The 19496-nt window shown below is 60.6% G+C and overlaps 1 protein-coding gene across 1 annotated transcript; it reads left to right on the forward strand.

Annotated features, from left to right (window-relative positions):
- Window positions 1–123: 123 nt before the first annotated feature.
- Window positions 124–16720, forward strand: DENND6B (DENN domain containing 6B). The gene is made up of 20 exons (XM_021546383.3): window positions 124–270; window positions 5009–5047; window positions 5125–5167; window positions 5847–5959; window positions 7296–7376; window positions 8409–8514; window positions 8938–9017; window positions 9173–9235; window positions 9838–9893; window positions 10787–10909; window positions 11691–11786; window positions 11865–11959; window positions 12658–12723; window positions 12843–12907; window positions 13819–13908; window positions 14162–14215; window positions 14526–14635; window positions 15286–15388; window positions 16004–16078; window positions 16351–16720. Exons 1-20 carry the CDS (start codon window positions 124–126, stop codon window positions 16471–16473), a joined length of 1728 nt encoding a protein of 575 aa, XP_021402058.1. The 3' UTR covers window positions 16474–16720.
- The last annotated feature ends 2776 nt before the right edge of the window (window positions 16721–19496 follow it).

The raw sequence follows: 19496 nt of genomic DNA on the forward strand, positions 1-19496 counted from the left end.
GGCGGCGCGTTCGGGTCCTCCCGGCCGGCAGGGGGCGCGGCGGGGCGCGTTGGGGCGCGTTGGGGCGCGGTCCTCCCGGCCGGCAGGGGGCGCGGCGGGCCGGGCCGCGCGGGCGGCGCCGCCATGGACGCGCTGAGCCGGGCCGGGCCGCGGCCCCGCCGCGCCGCCGCCGCCGCCGCCGCCTCCCCGCTGCCCTGGGGCCGCTTCGCCGCCTGGATCGACTGCGTGTGCGTGGTGACCTTCGATCTGGAGCTGGGACAGGCCATGGAGGTGCGCCGCGGCGGCCCGGGGCGGCACATCGCCTCAGGGAGCGGGCGGGACCGGCGGGCGGGGTCGGGGCTGTGCAGGGGTCCGGGATGGAGAGGGAGGGGAGAGGGAATGGGGAGAGGGAATGGGGAGAGGGAATGGAGTGAGGGAATGGGGAGAGGGAATGGGGAGAGGGAATGGGGAGAGGGAATGGAGTGAGGGAATGGGGAGAGTGAATGGGGAGAGGGAATGGGGAGAGTGAATGGGGAGAGGGAATGGGGAGAGGGAATGGAGTGAGGGAATGGGGAGAGGGAATGGAGAGAGGGAATAGAGTGAGGGAAAGGGGAGAGGGAATGGAGTGAGGGAATGGAGAGAGGGAATGGAGTGAGGGAATGGAGAGAGGGAATGGGGAGAGGGAATGGAGAGAGGGAATGGGGAGAGTGAATGGGGAGAGGGAATGGGGTGAGGGAATGGGGAGAGGGAATGGGGAGAGGGAATGGAGTGAGGGAATGGGGAGAGGGAATGGAGTGAGGGAATGGGGAGAGTGAATGGGGAGAGGGAATGGGGAGAGGGAATGGAGTGAGGGAATGGGGAGAGGGAATGGGGAGAGGGAATGGAGTGAGGGAATGGGGAGAGGGAATGGAGAGAGGGAAAATGGAGAGAGGGAAAATGGAGAGAGGGAATGGGGAGAGGGAATGGAGAGAGGGAATGGGGAGAGGGAATAGAGTGAGGGAAAGGGGAGAGGGAATGGAGTGAGGGAATGGAGAGAGGGAATGGAGTGAGGGAATGGGGAGAGGGAATGGAGAGAGGGAATGGGGAGAGGGAATGGAGTGAGGGAATGGGGAGAGGGAATGGAGAGGGGGAATGGGGAACAGGGAGCTGACCAGGGGAGGCAGGGACCAGGGGATGTGGAGGGAGCAGGGATGGGGAGAGATGGATGCAGGAATGGGAAAGAGAATGAAGGATGGGGACGGAGGGGATGAGGAGTGGAGAGGGAAAAGCCGCAACAGGAATGAAGAGGGAAAAGCGGGATCACAGCTAGGGGTGTGGAAAGGGGGATCAGGGTTGGGGTGCGGGCAGCGAACAGGGAGGGGAGGGGGGCCCGAGCAGAGATTTGGGGTGAGGGAGGGGCCAGGGCAGCATCCAAGAGACCTTTATGGATCCTCTTCATGGAATAAAGGGTGACATGTCCCATGGAGCCAGGCTGGGGGCTCACCTGGAGAGGAGAAGGATCCAGGGAGAGCTCAGAGCCCTGGCAGGGCCTGGAGGGGCTCCAGGAGAGCTGCAGAGGGACTGGGGACAAGGATGGAGGGACAGGACCCAGGGAATGGCTCCCACTGCCAGAGGGCAGCCATGGATGGGAGATTGGGAATGAGGAATTCCTGGCTGGGCTGGGATTGCCAGAGCAGCTGGGGCTGCCCCTGGATCCCTGGCAGTGCCCAAGGCCAGGCTGGACACTGGGGCTGGAGCAGCCTGGGGCAGTGGGAGGTGTCCCTGCCATGGCAGGGGTGGCCCTGGAGGGGATTTGAGGTCCCTGACCACCCAACCGGGATTCCAAAGACAGAACTTGCCAGCAGGCAGGGCAGGGAGGTGTCCGTGCAGGATTCCCAGGGAAGGGAAGTTCCCTGGCTGGGTTGCAGCAGAGCTGAGCCCCTCGTGGGGCCACAGAGGGTGGGATTGGGGTGGGAAGGGCTGGGCAGTTGTCCCCAGGTTCCTGGAATGCCCAGTGCTGGTCCTGCAGGAGGGTCTGGGGGGAGCTGGGCTCCTCAGGGGCTGCTCTCTGAGGAAAGCAGGGAAGCGTGGATTTGTCTGAACCTGAGCCATCACCTCGAATTCCTTCCTATTTCTTGTGTGGTTGTGGGAGTCACTCCTTGCTCTGCCCTCTCTAGGGAGATTGCTCTGGTTTACAGACGATTGAGCCTTCCCAGTTTTAAATGCTGGGGCTTCCAAAGGGATTGGGAAGCAAGAGGAACCAACTCCACCTTGTTGCTGCTCCCTTGCCTTGAATCCTACATTGTTTCTTTCCCTGGAGCCTGAAAGTGAATAAAAAAATCTCCTCCAGACCCGAGTTTCACCTGTTTGATCCTTTTTCCTGCAAAACCAGGCCTGAGATACCCCAAGGAAGGGAGGAATACTGGGATAATAATTAGCATGGTGAATTCAATGCTTTGTAGTTGTGTTTTGATATGTAAAGGTGGGTTCTCACCTGTCTGCCTTTGTGCGTGAGGGATGCAGGAATGTTGTTTGTTCCTCTCTGGAAAGGAATTTTCCTTCTTTTCCTTCCTTTCCTCCTTTTGCCTGCATAAGTTTCAGTGGAAGAATGTTCCTTGCATGGCACAAATAACTTAGGAAATCTGGGAACTGCCAGTGGGGATGACACGGCCCCAGTGCCCCTCTTCCTTTGGAAAAACGTGGATTTCTGTTCCAGGGGAAGGAGCAGGGGTGAGACACGGGAGGGAAGCCAGGAAGAGGAGAAGCTGTGGGGGCTTGGGGGGCTCTGGGGGTACCGATTTAGGGGGTCTGGCCATACAAACCCAGGGGGTCTGAAATCAGCTCCAAGAGAGTCAGAAATTCAAAACACTGAGGGAGATCCCAGAGATTCTGGAATTCAGCGATTCCCGCTCTGCTTCCATGGACAGTGGAGAAGCTGTTGGAAAGAAGAACCCAAATCAAGTTAGAAATTAAATGGAATTCCTATTTCTGGCGCCTCCACTTTCAAATAATGAAATAAACAATTTAGGATGTGATTGAAGCCCTTTTGGGCTGCTCTGGAGACTTCTACACATCCTGATTTCCTTTTCACGTGCCTTTTTTTGGCTTTTGAAAAGTTGTGGTGACTCGGATTCCTTTTGGCTCGGATTTGAGATTTTGAACTTTGGGATGTTTGGTGATTTCCCCGCACCCCAAACGCAGAGAAACATCAGCGTTAAAGTGAAGGGGAAGTAGAGATGTGGAATCCCAGAGGGATTAAGGTTGGAAAAGACCTCTGAGATCATCAATTCCAACCTTGGAGGTTAAAGCCTGATTTTCCAACTGTTCTCTTGCAGAAAACTCCCCCAAAATCCAGCAGGAGAAGCAGAAGCCTTGTCCCAACTCCTGCTCTGATTAGGCAGCAGATGTTGAGGAAAGCACAATTCCTGGGATTCACAGGCTCCTGATAGACCAGGATCAGCAGTCCAGGGCTCCCACTCCTGGCCACGATTCCCTGGGAATTAACAGGATAAATGTTTGGGTGGGGGTTAATTAGTGCCAGCCCCAGGGATGCGTTCGGGGTCCTGGCGCAGAGCAAGGGGAGCAGGGAAGTGCTGCCCTGGGACAATCCTGATCCCTTCCCACTGCAGCACCCCAGCCTTCCCCATGCATGCTGCCCGCCTGGCCCCTGGAGCTGCTCGGGGTCCTTTTGCTTCGGGATTTTCCTGCTTTTGCTTCGGGATTTTCCTGCTTTTGCTTCGGGATTTTCCTGGCTGTTCCTCACAGCTCAGCTCTGGCGGGGGCTCATCAGCGGCGCTGTTAATTGGGAATTTGGCTGGCTCGGCTGGAGCGCCGCCCTTGCCAAGGGATCCGCAGGAATTGCCAGAGCTGGGTGAGCTCCCAGCCCCTGGCACGGGGCCACCGGGTATTTCGAGGCAGGGCAGGAGGGTCAGGAGCTGCTGGGAGCTGCTGGCACAGCTCCCGAGGCTGGGACGGGAGCTGCAGCTCCTTCCTGCTCCGCTGCAATTCCTGCACTTCAGCACGGCCTCTGGCACCCTGCTCCTCAGCAGCCCAGCCCTGTGCCCCCGTGCCCAGGTGAGAGCCCTGCAGAGCTGCCCCAGCCCTGGCACACAGCAGCAGCACCTGGAGCTGCTGGAGAGCCCCGAGGAGGCCCCGGAGCTGCTGCAGGGCTGGAGCCCCTCAGATCCCAGGGATCCAGGCTGGGAGAGCTGGGGGGGCTCACCTGGAGAGGAGAAGGATCCAGGGACAGCTCAGAGCCCTGGCAGGGCCTGAAGGGGCTCCAGGAGAGCTGCAGAGGGACTGGGGACAAGGATGGAGGGACAGGACCCAGGGAATGGCTCCCACTGCCAGAGGGCAGCCAGGGATGGGAGATTGGGAATGAGGAATTCCTGGCTGGGCTGGGATTGCCAGAGCAGCTGGGGCTGCCCCTGGATCCCTGGCAGTGCCCAAGGCCAGGCTGGACACTGGGGCTGGAGCAGCCTGGGACAGTGGGAGGTGTCCCTGCCCTGGCAGGGGTGGCACTGGAGGGGCTCTGGGGTCCCTTCCCACCCAAACCATTCCAGCATTCCCTGACTCTGTGACTTCCCTGGTCTCCATGGATTATGAGAACCAGGCTGGAGAACCCTCCAAGGTTCTCAAGTCCAGCAGGGGTGGAATTCCTCCCTGTGGGGCTTGTCCCAGCCCTGGCTGTTGCACCCTCCCGGTGTCCCCCTGCAGTGCATCCCCCCACACCCACCTGCCCTCCCCAGCTCTTTCTCCACCCTGTCCCTCCTGTGTCCCATCCTGCTCCTGTCAGAACAGCTGTCTGCACATCTGGAACGCTCCCAGAGGATTTGGGGCTGTTCATTCACTCGACCATCAGCTCTCAGGAATAAATCTAAACCAGGAGCCTCTGAGTCTGCCCCCAGATCCAAGTAGAACCGAGTTCAGTGAGGGGTTCAGAGATGAAATCATCCCAGGTGCATTCCTGTGGGATCTGTGGGGATCAGCGAGGAGGAGCTGTGTGTGGTGCTGCGGGCACAGGGGCTGACAGGCTCTGCTCTCTCCACAGCTGGTGTATCCCCACGACTTCAGGCTCACCGAGAAGGAGGTAACCACCCTTCGTTCCCCTTCTCCCTCCTTGGGCAGCAGCTCTCGGGGCTCTCACTGGCTGTTGATTTTTTGCAGAAAACGAGCATCTGCTACCTGTCCTTCCCAGACTCCTACTCAGGTGGGTGACAAAGTGTCCCTGGTGGAAGGACAGTTCCTGGGGTGCAGCAGGGCTGAGGGGGCACGGGGAGCACCCTGGGGCTCAGCCAGAGCCTCCATAGGCAGATCGCCCCGTGCTCTGCTGGGTGGGAACCCATGCTCCAAGGAAATTCCCAGTGTGGCCAGGAGGGGTGGCAGCTGTCACATTCCTGTGTTTGGGAGCAGGAGCTGCATTTCCAAGAGAAATGTTCCCAAGCCTGAGTTTATACTTCACAAAAGGACAGTGAGAGATAATCTGCTCATCCACCCAGGCCCTGGGGCTTTAAAAGTTGGGTTTCTTTATTTTCATGGAATCCTGGAACGCTTTGGGTGGGAAGGGACCTCAAAGCCCCTCCAGTGCCACCCCAGGGACACCTCCAACTGTCCCAGGGTGTCCAGCCTGGCCTTGGGCACTGCCAGGATCCAGGGGCAGCCCCAGCTGCTCTGGGCACCTGTGCCAGGGCCTGCCCGCCCTGCCAGAGAAAAGCTTTTTCCTATAATGCCATTTCCCTTCCCATTTTGCTTCCTTTTCCCTTTCCTTTCCTCCTTCCCCTTCGGGGTTTCTCTCTTCGGTTGCTGCCCTGTCCCTGGATTTCCCCGTAGCCCCGTCCCTCCCTGTGGAGCCATTCCCAGCTGGTGTCCCCGTGCTGTCTGTGTCCCAGGTGGCCTCGGGGACACCCAGTTCAGCTTCCGGCTGCGCCAGGCCGGCGGTTCCCGGAGCTCCCCGTTCCAGGATGACGGCAGCTACAACCGGGAGGCGCCGCCGACGCTGCAGGTGGGTCCTGGCCCTGCCCCGCTGCCGGGGGAAAGCCAAGGGTTCCGTGGGGCTGGGGGCCCTGGGGAAAACCCTCCTTGTCTCTGGCCATGGGAACAGAGAGACAAGAGCGGTTCAGCACGGGGAATTCCTTCCGTGCTCACGGCGAGGGAGAGCGGGACAGGGAATGGGATCACGGGTGGGGATGGGACAGGGAATGGGATCACAGGTGGGAATGGGTGAGGGAATGGGATCACAGGTGGGGCTGGGTCAGGAGACAGGGAATGGGATCACAGGTGCGATTGGGACAGGGAATGGGATCACAGGTGGGGCTGGGACAGGGAATGGGAATGGGATCACAGGTGGGACTGGGTCAGGGAATGGGATCACAGATGGGATTGGGTCAGGAGAAAGGGAATGGGATCACAGGTGGGGCTGGGTCAGGGAATGGGATCACAGGTGGGGCTGGGTCAGGAGAAAGGGAATGGGATCACAGGTGGGACTGGGTCAGGGGACAGGGAATGGGATCACAGGTGGGACTGGGTCAGGGAATGGGATCACAGGTGGGGCTGGGTCAGGAGAAAGGGAATGGGATCACAGGTGGGACTGGGTCAGGGGACAGGGAATGGGATCACAGGTGGGACTGGGTCAGGGGACAGGCAACTGCTGGAAGAGGAAGCTGTGCTGGGAGAGGGAATTGGGTCAGGGGGATCAAAGAGTGAATTGAACCAGGGAGAGGGAACTGAGCTGAGTCAGGGGGACCCCCAGCTGTTTTGGGAGGTGGACCAGAAACAGGCAGACCCCTCTGGGAGAGGGAACTGAATTTGGGAGACCCCAGTTATTTTGGGAGAGGGAACTGAAGCAGGGGGATCCTGGCAATGCTAGGAGAGGGAATGAAGCAGGGACACCTCCCACTGCCCCAGGCTGCTCCAGCCCCAGTGTCCAGCCTGGCCCTGGGCATTCCAGGGATCCAGGGGCAGCCCCAGCTGCTCTGGCAATCCCAGCCCAGCCAGGAATTCCTCATTCCCAATCTCCCATCCCTGGCTGCCCTCTGGCAGTGGGAGCCATTCCCTGGGTCCTGTCCCTCCATCCTTGTCCCCAGTCCCTCTGCAGCTCTCCTGGAGCCCCTTCAGGCCCTGCCAGGGGCTCTGAGGTTTCTCTGGAGCATTTCTGTTTCTAGGTGAGCCCCCCCAGCTCTCCCAGCCTGGCTCCAGTTGTGTCTCTCCCTGTGTTCCCATGGAAAGCTCTCTCGGAGGGCTGGCGTGGATGCTAGGATGTGTCAGAGCAAGGAGGGGTTGGTGACAGTGGGGCTGGGCTGTCCCTAACCGTGTCTCTCTGTCCCTCCCTGGCCCTGCAGCGAGAGGCTGCTCACTATTTTGGCTACGTGTACTTCCGGCAGGTCAAGGACAGCTCCATGAGGAGGGGCTACTTCCAGAAGGTCAGTGCTGAGTCCAGAATCCCAAAATCCCTGAGGCTGGAAAAGCCCTCCCAGCCCATCCAGTCCACACTGTGCCCAGTGCCCACGTTGTCCCCAGCCCAGAGCCCTGAGTGCCACCTCCAGGAATTCCTGGGACACATCCAGGGATGGGGATTCCAAAGCTCCCTGGGCAGCCCCAGGCAAGGCCTGACCCCCTTTCCATGGGGAAATTCCTGCTGGGTCCCCCCTCACCTTCCCTGGCCCAGCCTGAGGCCGTTCCCCCTTGTCCTGTGCTGGTCCATGGGGACATCTCAGTCCCAGCAGTGTCCTGAGCTTTGTGCCCTCCACCTCCAGGAGTTCCTTTCAGACTCCTGCTAGCACAGAAATGGGCTTTTCCATCCCCACTAAAACGGTGAGTTTTCCACTGGAACAGTGGGATTGCTCAGGGGAGGAATTGTCACCCTTGGATGAGGATTGAATTCAAATGGCCGAGTCTGAGGTTGGACAGGAGGTGTTTGAATGACTCCTCCATTCCTAATTAATGCACTCATTAATGGTTAGAGGAAGAGAAGAATCAGTGTTAACAATGAAACCTGCAGTGGGGCTAGGCTGGGACAACTGTAAAAAACAGGGATTATTTCACAAGGAAGCCCCAGTTAGAACAAACAAGGCCTTGCTGGACACGATTTGTTATTCCAAGTTCCTTTGTCCTTTACCACCATTCCTTGACTTTGTTTGTCTGTCCAGTTCCCATTTCAGGAGTTGCTCCTTTGTGCTTCTCCACCTGAAATGGTTTTTGGGAGCTTTGAACCCACCAGCACTTGATTTTTATTCCCTCTCCAGCTGCTCTTTTGCCAGGCCGTGCTCCCATCCCTTTGCTCTCCCAAATCCTGGCTCCTGAGCAGGTGGCAGCAAGAATCCCACCAAGCCTCTGCTTGGGAGCTGCTCTGTGGATTTAGTGTTGTGGTTTTTAAGCTCATCCCTCTCCAAGCAGTACAGAAACGTGCAGTGCTGGGGTCAGGGGGGCCCTGATCCCAAACGTGCCATTCCCAGTCCCTGGTGCTCGTGTCTCGCCTTCCCTACGTGAACCTGTTCCAGTGCCTGCTGCAGCTGATTGCTCCGGAATACTTCGACAAGCTGGAGCCCTGCCTGGAGGCAGGTGAGCTGGGGGCAGGGATTCCAGCTTGGGCTAGAGGGGCTGCATCGGGGGGTTCCTGAAAAACAGCTGGAGTGCTCCAAATGGCTTCATTCTGGAAAAAATTCCAGCAGGGGAAACCTTTGTCCTGCTTGTCCGGTGGATAACCAGGTGTAAAGGAGGGACTGTGGGGAGACAGGGGATGGGGCTGTCAGTTTGGATGCAGGGTGTTCCTAAGGAACATGGGGTGTTCCCAAAGCCAGGGGTCTGCTGCGCCTCCAGCAGGCCTTTTTTGCCTGGCTCATCTCATCCTGATTTATCGGCTCTGGGTTTGCCGCAAGCCAGGGGCATGTGTGAGCTGGGAACAGGAAATAATTCCCTTTCCGAATGCCAGGCTGAGCTGGATTTTCCCTCAGGTGAAACTCTTCCCCTCCCTGTGTCCCTCAGTGTGCAACGAGATCGACCAGTGGCCGCCCCCGGTGCCCGGCCGGACCCTGAACCTGCCCGTGATGGGAGTTGTCATCCAGGTAGCTGGGCTGTGCCACAGGAGGGGACCCGTGTGCTGTGGATGTGAAATCCCTGCTCAGCCCGCGTTCCCCACAGCCCTCCCAGCTGCAGCTGGTGGCTGGAGAAGTTTGTCCCCTGCCAATGCCACCCCATCCCCGCTCTCCCTGGCCTGCAGGTGAGGATCCCATCCCGGGTGGACAAGCCAGGCTCCAGCCCAGTGAAGCAGTGCAACCAGGAGGTGAGAGGGGCTGGCACGGAGAGGAGCTGGATCCTGAATCCTGCTGGGAGCCCTTTGGCCTGGGATCCGTGTGGTCTCAGCAGTTCCACTCCAGGCTCTCGGGCCTGGAGTCACACAGGGCTCTCTGCACCCAGTCCAGGTGCTTTACTCACTGTTCCCCTTGCTTTTCTTGGGAATTCAGGCCCTGCTGGGTCTCCTGCCTTCACCCTGGAGTTGTTTTGAATTTGCCTCAGTGTTTTGGTTCAGCTCTGGTTTGGATTCCTTTGCTTTTCCCTTTCTCTGCTGTGACTAACACTGGCTTGGTGCCACATCTCTAACCCCGCTGGCTCTGCTGTGTCTCAAACCCTCTACCACCAGAGGAAACCCTGGGAAATAAGGGGCCAGACACGGGCAGCCTTTCCCAACTGGAAAAGAGGGGATTCTTCCCGAGTTTGTAGGGACAGGAATTAGTTTGGGATTGAGAGCTGCGCCCAGCGTGCTCCTGCGCACACCTCGGGCGTGAGCCCGTTCCTGTGGCTGATGGTGCAACTCCAGCCAGGCTGCTCCCCCCTCCTCCAGCTCACTAACAGCTACTAACAGCCTTTTCTCCCTTCCTCATCCAGAATCTGTTGCCAGCCCCCCTGGTTCTCCCCAGTGTTCATGAGCTGGATCTGTTCAGGTGAGAGGCTCCTCCCAACCCTCTCCCTGCTGGGAGCATTGTGAACGAAGGGGTGGTGCAGAATCAAACCCTGCTGCGTTCCAGGGGCTCCTCTGGGGCTCTGGGCAGGGTTTGAGCTGAGGGCTGTGTCCTGCACAGCCCCAGGGGCAGCGGAGGGGCTGGGACCCCTCCACGGGCTGGGGAGCAGCTCCTGCCCGAAGCTCCCAGGGAGCGTCCCAGGCACTCCCAGCCCTGGAGATGCCATTTCCCTGTCCCTGCTCTGGAATCCAGGGGTGTCCTGCTGTCTCAGACACACTGGAGCCAACATCTATCCACGGGAGCCTCCTGAGGTTTAACAAGGCCGAGTCCAAGGTGCTGCACTCAGGTCAGGGCAACCCCTGGGATCGCTCCAGGCTGGGCATGAGCAGCTGGAGCAGCCCTGGGAGAAGGATTTGGGGGTGTTTGGGGGTGAGAGCTGGACCTGACCCAGCCCAGAGCCCCCCAGCCCTGGGCTGAGCCCAGTGGGCAGCAGGGGAGGGGGATCCTGCCCCCGTGCCCAGGTGAGACCCCACCTGCAGAGCTGCCCCAGCCCTGGCACACAGCAGCAGCACCTGGAGCTGCTGGAGAGCCCCGAGGAGGCCCCAGGGTGGCACTGGGTGGGCTTTGAGGTCCCTTCCCACCCAAACCATTCCATGACTCTCTGATCACAGGTTGCTTGACTTTTCTTAGAGCATTTCCTTTAAACTTGTATGAAACGGCTGAGGTGAGAAACACCTGGTTTCCCTGTGGAATGCTGAAAGTCCATCCTAGGTCTCAAATTCCCAGACAGGAGCACACCTGGGGGGGGTTTCAGGCCACCCACAGCTGTGTCTGGTCCATCCTGAGTGACCCTGTCGTTGTCCCCATTGTCCCAGGTGCTTCCAGCCGGTGCTGATCCACATCCAGATGCTCTGGGAGCTGATGCTGCTGGGGGAGCCCATGGTGGTGATGGCACCATCCCCAACCATGTCCTCAGAGCTGGTCCTGGCCCTCACCAGGTAACACCCACAGGCTGTGAGGGACTGGGAACTGTGACAGCGAATTCTGGCAGCTCTTCCCTCCCACATGCACTCTGTGCTGCTCCCCTGGGTTGGCTTTGGCTTGCTCACGGAAGCTTTGCAAGACAAACTGCAAATACTCCACGCTCATTTTCCAGCAAGGATAGAGAGGAGTTCAGAGGAGTCTCCCCTGATGGGTCCAGCCCTGAGGAACGTTCTCCCCCCAGCTCAGAGCTCTGCCTTAGCACAATACCCCAAAAACCTGGAGCTTCCCCAGAGAGGTTCAGCCAGGCCAAGTGCCAGGCGCTGCCCTGGGCCAGCCCCAGCCCCTGGAGCGCTCCAGGCTGGGGCAGGGGGGCTGCAGGGCTGGGAAAGGCCCAGGGGAGCTGTGCCAGCGGCCGGGCACGAGCCCAGGGTGGCCGGGGGGCAGGAGGCCGATGGCCCTGGGCTGGGGCAGCCCAGAGTGGGCACAGCCCAGGGCAGGGACTGTCCCCTGTGCTGGCCCGGGTGACCCTGCCATGCTCAGGGTGACCCTGCCATGTCCATGGTGACCCTGCCATGTCCATGGTGACCCTGCCATGCCCAGGTGACCCTGCCATGCCCAGGTGACCCTGCTGTGCCCAGGTGACCCTGCCATTCCCGGGTGACCCTGCTGTGCCCAGGTGACCCTGCTGTGCCCAGGTGACCCTGCCATGCTCAGGGTGACCCTGCCATGCTCAGGGTGACCCTGCCATGCCCAGGTGACCCTGCCATGCCCAGGTGACCCTGCCTGTCCCTGCAGCTGCCTGGCCCCGCTGCGTTACTGCTGCGACTTCCGGCCCTACTTCACCATCCACGACAGCGAGTTCAAGGAATACACCACGCGCACCCAGGCCCCGTGAGTGCCCCTGTGCCCTGGCACCACCCCCGAGGGACACCCGGAGCCACCGGCGCTCAGCCTGTCCCCTCCTCTCAGGCCCAACATCATCGTGGGCGTCACCAACCCCTTCTTCATCAAGACCCTGCAGCACTGGCCGCACATCCTGCGGGTGGGCGAGCTCCGCATGTCAGGTGAGCTCAGGGGGCTGCCAGGGGGGCTCAGGGTGCCAGGGGAGCTCAGGGTGTCTGACAGGGGAGCTCAGGGTGCCAGGGCAGCTCAGGGTGCCAGGGCAGCTCAGGGTGTCTGACAGGGGAGCTCAGGGTGCCAGGGGAGCTGGCCCACGGCTCTGTGGGGCTGGCAGAGCAGCTGGAGGCTGCAGGGAGCTGCCCTGGCAGTGATTCCCTCTCCTGGGAGAGCCACAGGAGCTCAGGGAGCTGCCCTGGCAGTGATTCCCTCTCCTGGGAGAGCCACAGGAGCTCAGGGAGCTGCCCTGGCAGTGATTCCCTCTCCTGGGAGAGCCACAGGAGCTCACCCCTGGCCGTGGCTGTGTGCAGGATGAGCATGGAGCTGGGGCAGGGTGTGGGGAGCAGGAATTGCTGTCCTGGAGCTTCCAGGGGAGGAAAGGCCCTTCCTGGGCAGGAATTTGAGAGGTGGAGAGAGAGAAACCTCCTCTCCTTTATGGAGCACCTCTGTTGACTGGGAAGCCAAGGAAGCCCTGGGGGTGAGGAGCTGGTTTCTAGCACATCCTCACTGCAGAATTCCAGCAGGGAAGGGAGCTGGGATTGCTCTGAGGGTGGGGGGAGCTGGGCAGTGAGGGCAGGGCTGGTGTCCCCAGGGGCACTCCCAGCATGAAGGCACAGAGCCTGAGCTGTCCCCCTGTGTGTGACAGGAGACCTGCCCAAGCAGGTGAAGGTGAAGAAACTGGCCAAGCTGAAGACCCTGGACACCAAACCAGGTGGGTCCAGGCCTCGGGCATCCCTCAGGGCTGCCCCTTCCCTTGGGGATTTGGCAGCAAGGGACTGTGTCCCTTTGTAACTCCTGGTTTTTATTCCATCCTGCGTTGTTCCCATCCAGGGATCTACACTTCCTATAAAACATTCCTGCACAAAGACAAAACCCTGATTAAAAGGCTGCTAAAGGTAGGCAGCTCCCACTCTGTCCTGGGTGGGAAAACCCTGCCAAGAGCTCAGTTTGAGCAGAGCTCCCCAAAGGAGCAGAACTTACAGTTTGGGATGATCTAGTCCACACTGGGACACATTAATCATGCCAGGTTTAGGATTTTCCACCTGATATTAAGGATGAAATCCTGCTGCTAACAATAAACTGAGTGGGAAGAATTGGTATCGGAAAAAAAAAAAAAGGGAAAAAGCCCAGATTTTGTGTAGTGAAACTTGAAATTTTAATGTGCTTGAGTTGAGGGTGGAATCTGTGCTATGGGATCTGGGTTAGGGGATGTGGAGTTTGGGATCTGGGTTTGGGGATGTGGAGTTTGGGATCTGGGGTTTGGGAAGTGAAGTTTGGGGATCTGGAGGTTGGGATCTAGGGTTTGGGATCTGGGGTTGGGGATCTGGGGTTTGGGGATCTGGGGTTTGGCATCTGGAGTTTGGGGATCTGGGGATCTGCAGTTTGGGATCTGGGGTTTGGGATATGGGGTTTGGGGATCTGGATTAGGGGGTCTGGGGTTTAGGGATCTGGGGTTTGGGGATCTGGGGTTTGGGATCTGGGGTTTGGGATCTGCAGTTTGGGCAGCACTTCAGGCTCCCGTGGCTGTGTGTGACAGTCAGAGGACACCTGAGTGACACCCCTGTGCCATGGGTGACTCCTGGGTGACCCTGTGTGACCCCCTGTGCCCTGGGTGACTCCTGGGTGACCCTGTGTGACCCCCCGTGCCCTGGGTGACCCCTGTGACCCCCCGTGCCCTGGGTGACCCCTGTGACCCCCCTGTGCCCTGGGTGACCCCAGGTGACCCTGTGTGACCCCCTGTGCCCTGGGTGACCCCAGGTGACCCCTGTGACCCCCCTGTGCCCTGGGTGACCCCCGTGTCCCGCAGGGCATCCAGCGGAAGCGCCCCTCGGAGGTGCAGAGCGCTCTGCTGAGGAGGCACCTCCTGGAGCTCACCCAGAGCTTCATCATCCCTCTGGTGAGTGCAGGGACACCCCGGGGGGACGGGGAGCAGCCCCGTGACGGAGCCCGGAGCGGGGAGCCCTGGTGGGAAGGAGCTTCAAACTCATCCATCCCCCTGCCATGCAGGGACACCTCCCAGTGCCCCAGGAGCTCCAGCCCCAGTGTCCAGCCTGGCCCTGGGCACTGCCAGGATCCACGGCAGCCCCAGCTGCTCTGGGCACCACCTCAATGTAAGTGATTATTTTTATTTTTATCTTTTCTTGTTTTAGGAGCACTACATGGCCAGCCTGATGCCTCTGCAGAGGGCCATCACCCCATGGAAGGTAGGATGCACTTCCCAATCCTCCTTCCCTTTGGGATTGGCAGTGGTTACAGGGGCTGGGAACCTCCCCTGTTGCAGGAAGAGGGGTTTTAAAAATTCATTAAAAAGTTGAAAGAGCTCTCGGGACGGATATTCCCAGTTTTGCCAGGAGCTGAATTACTGGGAATCTCATGTGAGGATCAGCCTTGTGGTGTATTTATCCTCAGTGCCTTGTGCACCTTTCCCACCGGAAGTGCACCCTCGTTTTCCTGGTTTCATTTGGGATTCCCTGCCATGGATTCCCACGGGCTAACATGGGTTTCCCTGTGCAGAATCCCCCCCAGATCCGCCCGTTCTGCCAGGAGGATTTCATGAAGAGCCTGGAGCACGCCGGCCCCCAGCTCACCTGTGTGCTCAAGGGGGACTGGCTGGGGCTCTACAGGTGAGACCTGCAGGGAGCCTGGTCCCAGCCCTGCTGGGCCAGTGCCCACGGGCAGCACAGCCTGGGTCAGCAGGGCCCAGGGGGCCTGCAGAACACATCCATGGATTAATCCAGGATGGCCAGGGAGAGCAAAGCCGGCTCAAATCCAGCCCTGGGGGTCGTGTGTGTTAAACGAGTGGGGATCCTGCAGGGGATGTGGTCCAGGGTTTCCCTGGATTATTGGTTCTGGATGGGATGGAGAGGGCACTTGGTGCAATAGGAGTGGGAAAAATCCAAGGGAGGAAAATGGGAAATGAACACAGATGGAGAATGAAAAAATCCCAGAAAGCAATCAGAAACAATAGTTATAGAATTATGGAATGGTTTGGGTGGGAAGGGAGCCCAGAGCCCCTCCAGTGCCACCCCTGCCATGGCAGGGACACCTCCCACTGCCCCAGGCTGCTCCAGCCCCAGTGTCCAGCCTGGCCTTGGGCACTGCCAGGATCCAGGGGCAGCCCCAGCTGCTCTGGGAATCTGTGCCCACATCCAGGGGTGTCCCTGAGCCAGCCTCGGGTCACCCAGGGAGCTGAGGGGCACAGGGTGGGGTTGTCCCTGTGGGTCCCTGCCAGCTCCAGGGCCCCACAGTCCCACAGTTCCTGACCTCTCCACAGGCGATTCTTCAAGTCCCCCAATTTCGACGGTTGGTTCCGGCAGCGGCACCGCGAGATGACCCAGAAGCTCGAGGCCCTGCACCTGGAGGCCATCTGTGAGGCGGTGGGTGACAGGGACAGGGCTGGGACAGGGACAGGGCTGGGACAGGGACAGGGACAGGGCTGGGACAGGGCTGGGACAGGGACAGGGCTGGGATAGGGACAGGGCCGGGAAAGGGACAGGGACGGGGCTGGGACAGGGATAAGGACAGGACTGGGACAGGGACAGGGACAGGGCTGGGACAGGGACAGGGCTGACTTTACTCAGAGATGAGGAGGCTCCAGGGAGAGCTCAGAGCCCTGGCAGGGCCTGAAGGGGCTCCAGGAGAGCTGCAGAGGGACTGGGGACAAGGATGGAGGGACAGGACCCAGGGAATGGCTCCCACTGCCAGAGGGCAGCCATGGATGGGATCTTGGGAATGAGGAATTCCTGGTTGGGCTGGGATTGCCAGAGCAGCTGGGGCTGCCCCTGGATCCTGGCAGTGCCCAAGGCCAGGCTGGACACCGGGGCTGGAGCAGCCTGGGACAGTGGGAGGTGTCCCTGCCGTGGCTGGGGTGGCACTGGAGGGGCTCTGTCACTGTTTCAGGAATGAGGATGAGGAACCCCCTGCTCACCTTCAGGCTTTCCTTAGGGGAATCCCTTGGGAAGTGTCCCTGAGGGGAGCCCCTCTCTCCTTAGGACATTGTGGCCTGGATGAAGGACAAGTCCGAGGTGGAGATCGTGGACCTGGTGCTGAAGCTTCGGGAGAAGCTGGTGAGTCCCTCCCTCCCCCTGCACTGCTCCCTCTCTCCGGCTGGGCAGAAATCCGGGACACAGATCACACCCGTGCCTTGGAAAACCTTGCTGTCCCTCCCGGAGGGCTGGGAAGCTCGGGGAATTTCGGCGTTTGTGTGAAATCCTCAGAGCTGGGAGGATGCAGGGAAGTTCTTCCGAGGCTCAGGCGGCGTTTCCTGCCTGTTAGTCCTGAGCTGCAGCGGGCAGGGCCCGGGCAGGGGAAGGCCCCTGCTCATCCCCGTGTCCCGCAGGTGAGGGCTCGGTGCCAGCACCTGCCCGTGAAGGAGGAGACCCTGCAGAGGGTGAGTCTCTACATCGCCACCGTCATCGGCTCGCTGCCCGAGGACCTGCAGACCGTGCTGCGCCACCCCTGAGCCGGGCTCCCGAGCAGGACACCCCTCCCAGCCTGTGCCAGCCCGCTCCCAGCGCTGGGGCAGCTCCTGCCCGGCTCGGCCGGGATCGCGCCAGGATCGCACCGGGATTGCGCCAGGAGCTCCCGCAGCCGGGCCGGGATCGTGCCAGGAGCTCCCGCAGCCACACCGGGATCGTGCCGGGAGCTCCCGCAGCCGGGCCGGGATCGCGCCAGGAGCTCCCGCAGCCAGGCCAGGATCATGCTGGGATCACGCCGGGATCGCGCCGGGAGCTCCTGCAGCTGCACCAGGATCATGCCAGGAGCTCCCGCAGCCGGGCCGGGATCATGCCAGGAGCTCCAGCAGCCGCACCAGGATCGTGCCGGGAGCTCCCGCAGCCGGGCCGGGATCGCGCCAGGAGCTGCTGGGATTGCGCCGGGATTGCACAGGGATTGCGCCGGGAGCTCCCGCAGCCGGGGCTGGGCTGGCCCTGCGGAATTGGCCCCGGGTGCCACGGAGGGCAGGAGGGACCCCAGGGCTGCGGGTGTGTGGGGCCCGCCCGGCCACTCATCCGTGTGCGTGCCGGGATCCTCGGGAATTGTTCCCGTGCTGGGATCCTTGGGAGTCATTCCCGTGCTGGGATCCTTGGGAATCATTCCTGTGCCGGGATCCTTGGGAATTATTCCTGTGCCGGGATCCTCGGGAATTGTTCCCATGCAGGGATCCTCGGGAATCGTTCCCATGCCGGGATCCTCGGGAATCGTTCCCATGCTGGGATCCTCAGGAATCGTTCCCATGCTGAGATCCTTGGGAGTCATTCCCATGCTGGGGTCCTTGGCATTCCCATGCCGGGATCCTCGGGAGTCATTCCCATGCCAGGATCCTCGGGAATCATTCCCATTCTGGGATCCTCGGGAATCATTCCCATGCCAGGATCCTCGGGAGTCATTCCCATTCTGGGATCCTCGGGAATCATTCCCATTCTGGGATCCTCGGGAATCATTCCCATGCCGGGATCCTCGGGAGTCATTCCCGTGCCGGGATCCTCGGGAGTCATTCCCGTGCCGGGATCCTCGGGAGTCATTCCCATGCTGGGATCCTCGGGAATCATTCCCGTGCTGGGATCCTCAGGAATCATTCCCGTGCTGGGATCCTCGGCATTCCCATGCCAGGATCCTCGGGAATCATTCCCATGCCGGGCTCCTCCATTCCCGCAGCCCGCCCTGCCCTGCGGGGGCTGCGCTCAGGGCAGCTCCTGGGGACGGGGAGGAGGTGACAATGCCATCCCTGCCCCTGGACAGCCGGAATTGCTGGACGTGCACAATTGCTGCTCTGTTTCTCCAGGGCAGAGCCAGAGGAGGGGCTGGAGCATCCGCAGGGATCTGGGAATGGCTGCTGGGGGGAGCTGGCCCCAAATCCATTTATTCTGCTTGAAAACCCAGCCTGAGCTCCAGGACGTAGCGGGGCTGGGGCTCTGCCCAGGGCACTGGAGCACTTCCTGCCAGCCCCTTCCCAATAAAACCTGGAGAAGCTGATTTCCAGAGCCTGTGCCGAGCTGGAACGGGCCCTGCTGCCCTCCCCTGCGCCCGGAGGCAGCTCCCGTGCCTGGGATCCCCTTCCTGCCTTGGGAATGGATTTGCTGGAACCAGGGCATCGCTCCTCCAAACTGCATTGCACCACCGGGGCAGGGCGCCCAGCCAGGGACAATTTTAACCGAAAAAAGGGCTTGGGGGGGATGTGGCAGCCTGGAGGGGTCGAACCCAGTGCCTGTGCTCGTGGTGGCATTGTTGGATTGTTCCCTGGGGCAGCTCCCAGGGCTCCCAGTGGAAGCTGAGCCGTTTCCATCATCTCTGCGTGCTCAGGGCTGGGAGGGGTCCAGAGGGGGCTGAACTCTTCCTGAATTTCCCTCTGGAGCCAGGCAGGAGCTGCAGGAGGCTGCTGGGTGTCTCAGTGGCCCCGGCCCTGCTGGAGTAAGGGGTTCTGAGCAATATCCTTCGGGATGCTGTAAATCCTTGCATATCCCAGGCAGGGCAGGGCCTGAGCACTCCTGGAAAGTAGGAAATCAGTCTAAAAAAACCCTGGAGCACGCTGGGTCCTGGTTTGGAGGCTGGGGAGGTTTATTGGGTTGGGAATGGTTGTCCCTGCTCTTGGTCACTCGTGGCCATCCCGGTTTTCCAGAGCACCTGTGGGTGGCTGTGTGTCCCTCTGCCCTTCCCGAGGCACGGGATCACAGAACCACAGAAGCTTTTGGTTTGGAAAAACCTCAGAGCCCGTCGAGTCCAGCCATTCCCAGCAGTGCCAAGTCCCCAAGTGCCACATCCACAGGGCTTTGAGATCCCTCCTGGAGAGCGGACTCCACGTCTCTTGTTCCTCAACAGCCCCAACTTCCTCCTTCAGGAATTCTCCCTCAGGGATGTATTTTAGCTTTGCATTCCCCCCAAGGAGGCCAGACCCCATCTCCTGCGAGCCCAGTATCCCACAATCCTGGAATGGTTTGGGTGGGAAGGGACCCCAAAGCCCCTCCAGTGCCACCCCAGCCTCAGTGGTTCCAGGATTCCGCAGTCCATCCCGGTGGATCTGTGGAAGTTGGGGGTCTCCAGCAGGGAGGAGCTGCAGGTGCCTCCAGCGCTGTGGGACCTGCCCAGCCCCACCTGTGCCCTCCCAGACCGCTCCAGGCACGAGGGGCTGCACCCAGGGGATCCTGCCGGGACACCGGGAGCCGCGGGAGCTGTCCCTGCCAGGGCAGGGTGGCACCGGAGGGGCTCTGGGGTCCCTGACCACCCGAACCGTTCCGGGATTCCCTGAGCTGCTGGGAATGTGCAAATCCCGGGGGGCTTTGGGCAGATCCCAGGGAACGGGATGGGGTGGGAGCTCAGGGAGCAGATCCCAGGGAAGGGGATGGGGTGGGAGCTCAGGGAGCAGATCCCAGGGAAGGGGATGGGGTGGGAGCTCAGGGAGCAGATCCCAGGGAACGGGATGGGGTGGGAGCTCAGGGAGCAGATCCCAGGGAATGGGATGGGGTGGGAGCTCAGGGAGCAGATCCCAGG

The sequence above is a fragment of the Lonchura striata genome, chromosome 5, assembly GCF_046129695.1.
Source record: "Lonchura striata isolate bLonStr1 chromosome 5, bLonStr1.mat, whole genome shotgun sequence".
Taxonomy (NCBI): Eukaryota; Metazoa; Chordata; class Aves; order Passeriformes; family Estrildidae; genus Lonchura; species Lonchura striata.

Excerpts from the sequence above, each read along its gene's own strand:
- DENND6B (XM_021546383.3), top strand. The coding sequence starts at position 124 with ATGGACGCGCTGAGCCGGGCCGGGCCGCGGCCCCGCCGCGCCGCCGCC. Across the intron at positions 11,787-11,864 it reads ACCACGCGCACCCAGGCCCC|GCCCAACATCATCGTGGGCG; the intron begins GTGAGTGCCCCT and ends CCCTCCTCTCAG. Across the intron at positions 16,079-16,350 it reads TGAAGCTTCGGGAGAAGCTG|GTGAGGGCTCGGTGCCAGCA; the intron begins GTGAGTCCCTCC and ends CGTGTCCCGCAG.